The 7440-nt window shown below is 34.6% G+C and overlaps 1 protein-coding gene across 1 annotated transcript; it reads left to right on the forward strand.

Annotated features, from left to right (window-relative positions):
* Positions 1–366: 366 nt before the first annotated feature.
* On the forward strand, positions 367–3955 carry LOC149543095 (polygalacturonase At1g48100-like). Its single transcript, XM_089798005.1, has 8 exons — positions 367–722; positions 1143–1271; positions 1377–1544; positions 1710–1754; positions 1879–2086; positions 2809–2890; positions 3076–3184; positions 3308–3955. The coding sequence occupies exons 1-8, from the start codon at positions 498–500 to the stop codon at positions 3704–3706; spliced, it is 1365 nt and encodes a 454-aa protein (XP_089654131.1). The 5' UTR covers positions 367–497; the 3' UTR covers positions 3707–3955.
* The last annotated feature ends 3485 nt before the right edge of the window (positions 3956–7440 follow it).

Below are 7440 nucleotides of genomic sequence, written 5' to 3' on the forward strand. Positions count from 1 at the left end.
GACACCTAGATATGTGCTATAATGTAATGACACCTAGATATGTTAAGGAGAAAACACAAAATATGTAATGATAAGACATAAATAAATAATTATAAGAATAAAAGAGGGGCTCGGCAAGATCAACGTTGTGGAGACCGAAAAGCGAATTCGAGGTGTATTCGAAGAATAATAGAAAACTGCAGAAGTGAGAAGGCGTAATAAGCTTTTTTTGTTTCTGCTCTCGTGAAGTCACATGCAACGCAAACTGTTTGCAAGTGATGACACGTATGCAGCCTCTCCTCCTTTTCTTACACGTCAGCCAAAGCTGGTTCACAAGACAAAGAGCACGGGTGCCTAGAGCCACCTGAAGTGCTTAGTGCGCTTCCAATATTATACTTAGAATACATCCACAACGTACTGCACTTCTATTTAATGCCTCTTACCGGACCTTAGGAGTTATTATTACCTGGCAGCAACCATACCAGTTGTTTCTGTCCTCTTGGTTTATTTTGCAGAAAATGGAGGCCCTGCTTTCTTCGAAATGTCTCTTTTTGGTATTCGCTCTGCTTTGTCTCCTTCCTTGGCCTAGACACTGCAATGCAGCTAGAGTCTTGATGAGTTCTAGTGCTGACCCTCCTTCTCAAACATTTGCAAATGACTCTTCTTCTGATGATGGCTGTGCTCAAATCTTCAATGTGCAACACTATGGTGCTGTTGGAGATGGTATCACTGATGATACAGAGGTGATTACTGACTACTAATTGTTGATTTCTTTGTTGTCAGGGCGATGACTTTATGGGTTTATGCGATTGAGTTGGAATGAATTCTTTGTTCTTAACGATAAATGTTTTTCTTGTACTGTATATTTTTGTATATCAATGTTTCAAATCACACTCAATGATTCATTATCAAAGAAAAAAGAGAAAAGAGAGATATCTATCTCATTGGTGGGAAACTTAAAGAATTGATTCTTAAAAGAGAAAAGCCCATGCCAACTTTTTACTCCTCTGCTTTTCTCTTGGTTCTAGGTAGTTTGACGTAGATGGGTGGGGAAATGAGCAATGTGAGATGAATTTTGTGACTTGGGTGATTAGTATGAGATAAAGTTTGGGTGATTAGTATGAGATAAAGTTAAGGACAATTTGTTGTTGTTTTTGGTTCAGGCATTTGAATTGGCGTGGCAAGCAGCTTGTGAAGTAGAATCAGCAGTAGTTGAGGTTCCTGAAGGCTACTCTTTCATGATCCAATCTACCATTTTCTCTGGGCCCTGCAAAGCTGGTCTTGCTTTTCAGGTGAGATTGATAGATGGATGTGTTCATGAATGAAGAAAAAGTACTTGGTGGGTTGTTAATTGTGATAGAATCCTCATTCATTAATGCATTGCTTTTGAATTGAAGATGGATGGTGTTCTTCTTGCCCCTGATGGCCCTGATTCTTGGAATGGGAATTCTAGTAAACTTCAATGGATTGTCTTCTACAAGCTGCAAGATTTCAGTCTTCAAGGAAAAGGCCTCATTGATGGGAATGGAGAAAAGTGGTGGGATCTTCCGTGCAAACCACACAGAGTAAGGATTTCTTGTCATTTTGTCTTAAACAATCTGCACATTGTTTTTGAAAACCTCAAATGACAAACAGGGTGCTGTTTGCTCTTTTGGGCATTTCAATATAATATTTTTCTTGTACAACTAACTATTCAGTGTTTTTGACGCTTTTTTGTTTGACAACCTTAGGGACCAAACGGGACAACATTGCGCGGGCCATGTGATAGTCCTACGGTAAGTAAGAAGCTCTAATTGAATCTGTTGGGAGAATAATTAAACATCTGAATATTGATCTTGAGTCTTCTGATAACTCAATCATATTAATACTCATCTTTTGTTTTTGTGGTATATTCCAAAGGCCATAAGATTCTTCGACAGCAGCAACTTGACTCTAAGAGACTTGAGGATCAGAAACAGTCCACAGATGCACTTGAGGTTCGACTCCTGCAAATCAGTTGTCATTGATAACATTATCATAAACACTCCTGCATTGAGTCCCAACACAGATGGCATACATGTCTCTGGCAGTGAGTATGTTGGCATCTACAACTCTGCCATTTCCACTGGTGAGCACTGCATTATTCCAATATGTTGTTGGTATTACATGGCAACCTGCATCATCATGAGTCATATATCCAAATTTCAGTTTTAGTTAGATAAACAATTAGTCCGTAGGATATTTATTTCATTTGGGAGTATTGTGGTAAGCTATTTCATTCAAGTCATACCTTCATTCTTTAGTTATAGATAGAGAAGTGGTCAGCTCGTAGCCACGTAGTGAATTGTACCATTGAATCTTAGTTGTAAATAGATAAGAAGCCAGTTTTTAGTATTTTACTGTATTTCATATTTCGGTTGGTAGTAAGCTGTCCATGACTTCATATCTTATTTGTAGATAGATAAACATTTCATTGTGTGGTATTAGGGAAAGTTGCTTGATCGTCATACTTCTAAACCATATTTGTAGATAGATAGATAAATGGTCAGTTCATAAGATATTTCAATTGTTGGTATTGTGGCTATCACAGATTTTTCTTTCATTCCTTTGTTATAAATAGACAAGTAATCAGTTTTTAGGATATTCAATTATAAATATTTGAAAATTGCTTGGTAAAGTATACCTCCAAATTTTAATTCTAAATAGATAAGCAATCAGCTTATACCATTTCATATGTTAATATTATGATAAGGTTACTTTATGAGCAATAAACAGCTAAGTGAGGTCAATCCCAAATTGATGGTGGTGGTTAAGTAAGAAAAGAAACTGACCCGTGAGTTTGATTGACAGGGGATGACTGCATATCAATTGTTTCTGGTGCAGCCAACGTTGACGTCCGAAATGTGACATGTGGGCCAAGTCACGGGATCAGGTATCTCTTCCACCACATGACCCCCTTTTGTTTTATGCCTTGTCTCTAACTCTTCCTCTTAAACCCTTCACTAATTCAGCACTAATCCTTCTAACACCCTCATAAACCCTCCACTAAACCAACACTAATCCTTCAAAGACTCTGATAACTCATTTTACCCCATGTTCTGTGTTAATGGTGATCAGCATAGGAGGGCTAGGGAACCACAATTCACAAGGGTGTGTCTGCAACATAAGCGTCACCGACGTCGTCATTCTCAATTCGGACAACGGCCTCCGAATCAAGACATGGCAGGTTTGTTTGCTAGTTACCTCCACTTTCTTAAGATACAGTCATCTTTGTACATCACATACTAAGTAAAAGGTTAAGTTTGGAAAAAGTAAGTCAACTTTAACTATTTAACTCTGGATTTTTCAGGGCGGCCTTGGATCGGTCTCTGGCGTAGCTTTTGACAATGTGTACATGGAGAACGTGCGAAATCCGATCATAATCGATCAGTTCTACTGCTTCACCAAGGGATGTCACAATGCAACAATGGCAGTGTACGTTTCTGATATTGTCTACAGAGGCATTCGTGGAACTTATGATGCGAGGAGCCCTGCAATGCACTTTGCATGCAGTGACTCCATTCCTTGCACCAACATAACTCTCGCCAACATTGAACTTCTCCCATCGGAGGGCAACATGATTGAAAACCCCTTCTGCTGGAATGCCTATGGGTCCACTCAGACTCTCACCATTCCTCCCTTGGATTGCTTGCAAGAGGGGAAACCTCAGTCTACAGTTCAGGGCAGTATAGACAGTTGCACATATTAATGATCGCACATTAATCTACCATTACTCATGAGATTCTATATTGTAAAACCATATACTTGGGATTATATTAGTTAGGATTACCATTACGACCTTTATAGGAGGATTAGTGGAAACTACATTTGATTAGCATTAGTGGGATTTGACATGGATTCCGGTGCCTCTCGGGTAACAGGAGAATCTCTTGGAACTTTTACAATGTACACTGCTCTATTTTACTTATATAATGAGAAAATATGTGACTTTGGAATCTTTTCTAGCTCGTATCCGGCTTGTCACTTTTTGCATATGGTTTGTATTTGGGCTCTCTGTGATTTGTATCTTGTGTCAGGTACGAAGTGAATCATGGGTGGTGGAAAAGACTAGTCTAGGGGTGAGGACCCACTTCTTGTTGGTTATCTTCTTATTTCATTTAGACTCATTGCAATTGACCCAAATTTGTGTACGATACCTTCCTTATGATTAGAATTATAATTAGTGATTTGTCTAATGATTATTTTCAAAGTGTTTGTTGGAAAATATTTTGTATAAGTAATTTGGAAGTATTTCTAAAGCATTCAATTCAATAATAGTAATGGACAAGAGGAATAATTTTAAAGAATTTATGATTAGAATTATAATTAGTGATTTGTCCAATGATTATTTTTAAAGTGTTTGTTGGAGAATATTTTGTATAAGTAATTTGGAAGTATCTCTCTAGCATTCAATTCAATAATAGTAATGGACGAGAAGAATAATTTTAAAGAATTTAGTGGAGGATTTTAAAATACAAGTGAAAAAGGTATTAATTTGAAATATGTGTTTTTTCGTACCTATATAATTGTAAAAGAATAAAGAAAAGATTATGTATAGTATTTATAAGGTGTTTATTTTGATAATATAATAATAGTAATTTCTAAAAAAATAGTTTTAAAGAATGAAATGGTGTGTTTTAAAATATAATTGAAAAGAGGTTAATTTGGGATATGCGTGTGTTTTGTACATATATGTGTATAAAGGAATTTAATGAGAAATATTTTTATGTATAAGTAATTTGTAATCATCTATAAGATGTTCACTTTAATAATGTAATAATAGTATTTTGGGGAAGAATGATTTTGAAAAATTTACGGAGGATTTTAAAATATAATTGAAAAAGGGGTTAATTGGAGCTATGTGTTTTTAATACATGTTTGTGTGTAAAGGAATAATGGAAAATATTTTTTATAAGTGATTTGTAAGTATCTATAAGGTTCTCACTTCAAAAATAGTAACTTGTGGAATATTAATTCTAAAGTACTTATTAGAATATTTTAAAATATAATTGAAAAGAGGTTTATTTTGAGATGTGTTTTTGTATCTATATGTTTGTAAGGGAGTCAAATATCTTTTATTAGACTTAAGTTTAATAAATTTAGAATTCAACCCATTTAGTTTAGACTTTGATTAGGGTGAGTAATATTTTGATAATTAACTGTAGTGCAGACACATAATGGTCAATAGATAGTTGTCAAGTATTTTTACAAGTTTAGGGGAAAGGACCCACTAGTTGGGTAACATTTTTTCCTATAATCTATGTCTATGTCCATTTGAAGTAATTTGAATAGATCCAAATTCAATTCAACACCGTAAAAGAATATTATTAAAATTATAAGTAATTTATGAAATATTATTTTTAAAATATTTATTAGAAAATATATGAAATATATTTGAAAAGGGGATAATTTAAGATGCATTTTTGGTGTAGATATCACTACTACATTTAGCCATATTTTTCAATGTTACTTTTTGACGAAGGATGCACATTATGTGAGAATGGTGTTTTATTTTCAAATGCACGTTGGTGTCGTCGTAATTTTGACTACTGAGTTGTGACCGTCAGATTTCAAATGATAAAGAGAAATTCAGAAGAAAAAAAAAAGATAAATCACCAAATCATTTTCATTGTCAGTTGTATGCAAAAGGGTGTTATTCAAAGGTGATGTTTGAGCATGAAATTTTCTTACCCTATGAATCAATGCTACAAGTTGATATATCATTGACATTTCCAAGGTAAGGACATGTACTACCTCAAGTTTCTATGATTTGAAAATGAAATTGTTTGAAACCCGATTTTAAGTTATTTGAAAATGAAATTGCATAGCTTGAAACTTGATTTTATTTCAAAATGGAATGCTTGAAACTGCAAAAAAATTGGTGCAAGAACACCATCAATTATGCCATAAGAGCATTGTAACCCTTTACACATTTAAGTAGTATAATTTGTAGCACCAATATTTTTGGGATGACTTCCTATCAACACTAATTTGAAGCACAAATGCAAACCCCTAGCCTAATTATGCAACATTTCTATTCTCATGGCATTTATATATTCATTTAGTGTCTGCTAACCCTAATTATGATTTTTTAAAATTCTAGTTATCATGGTTTTGATTTATAAAGCTTGGTGAGATTTGATGAAAAATAGATGGGATTTTTTGAAGGTGAGTAAGAATATAAACAACCCTAAATGACCAAGTACTAAACAATGTAGTTCCTTGTTATACATGGATTTGATGTGGTGTTTTGATTATGGGCTTGCCATCCTCTTCTCTTTACAATAGGAAATACAAATAATCTTTTATGGATCTTAGCTACAACCCCACAAACTCCTTATGTTCCCCTGTGACCTAAGTTTGCATTCACTTACTTTCTACCATTATTGATGACACACATATTCATGCATACATGCATTCTCTCTCCCAAGCTTCTGTAATATATCATAGGAGGAGATTTCAATAGCCCCCACAAAACCTCCCCTCCCCTCCCCTTCTTGTAATGATAATGATATATACACACACGCTCTCTTCAAACACCAAGCAAGCTTTTCTATGGTGATGTTTTTCTTACCTATGTACACACCATGTTGAGGGAATCCATTTCAAACTAGCAATAAGATTCATTCGTATTCATCTTTGATTTGTACCACACCACACATCCCATCATATCCTATTTTCCCACCTCTCTTAACACCCATATAAGAAGTTGATACAACATCTCCCAACAACCCACATAATAGATTTTGCAAAAAGCTAAGTGGGCATCTAGAAAATTGGACAAGGCTATCTTAACCTATATAGTGGAGGATAGTTGAAACAATCCATTTATTTTCTTGTGTTTCTATGAGAAGATTGGGAAGAAAGTTCAATAATGGAGACTCTTAACTTTGGTTATAGTCATGATAAGGGTGATGCACACCTGCCTCCCAGATTCACGTTCCATCCCTCTAATGAAGAGCTCATAACACATTATCTCATTACAAAGGTCTTAGATAATAGTTTCATAGTTTTGTTTTGAGTTCATCTATAATATGCATATGTATACATATGAGTGACTTAAAAATTCAATCCAACATAAAACCAACACTACATGGGTAAGGATGTCTACAACTTCAATTTTATGTGATTTGAAAATGAAATTGCTTGAAACCTTATTCATGTGACTTGAAAATGAAATTGTTGAGTTGGGGGAATGGAAAGGAAACTAGAAGTCATTAAATTTTTATTTATTGTATTATGAATTATGTTGCCAAATAATATTTCCATTCGTTGATTCATTTAGGATTAAAGAGTGAATGTGTATTTTGTCTCTTGTTGTGCCCTTATGATCTATGTCTCTACAATGATATTTTTTAGTGGACAAGGAAAAAAAGGAAAATGAAAAGGAAGGGTCTTGTATACATAGTGTGGTACAAGTGACTTACATACAACCACATTACT

The sequence above is a fragment of the Cupressus sempervirens genome, chromosome 8, assembly GCF_028749045.1.
Source record: "Cupressus sempervirens isolate cs-2001-9-10 chromosome 8, ASM2874904v1, whole genome shotgun sequence".
Classification (NCBI taxonomy): Eukaryota; Viridiplantae; Streptophyta; class Pinopsida; order Cupressales; family Cupressaceae; genus Cupressus; species Cupressus sempervirens.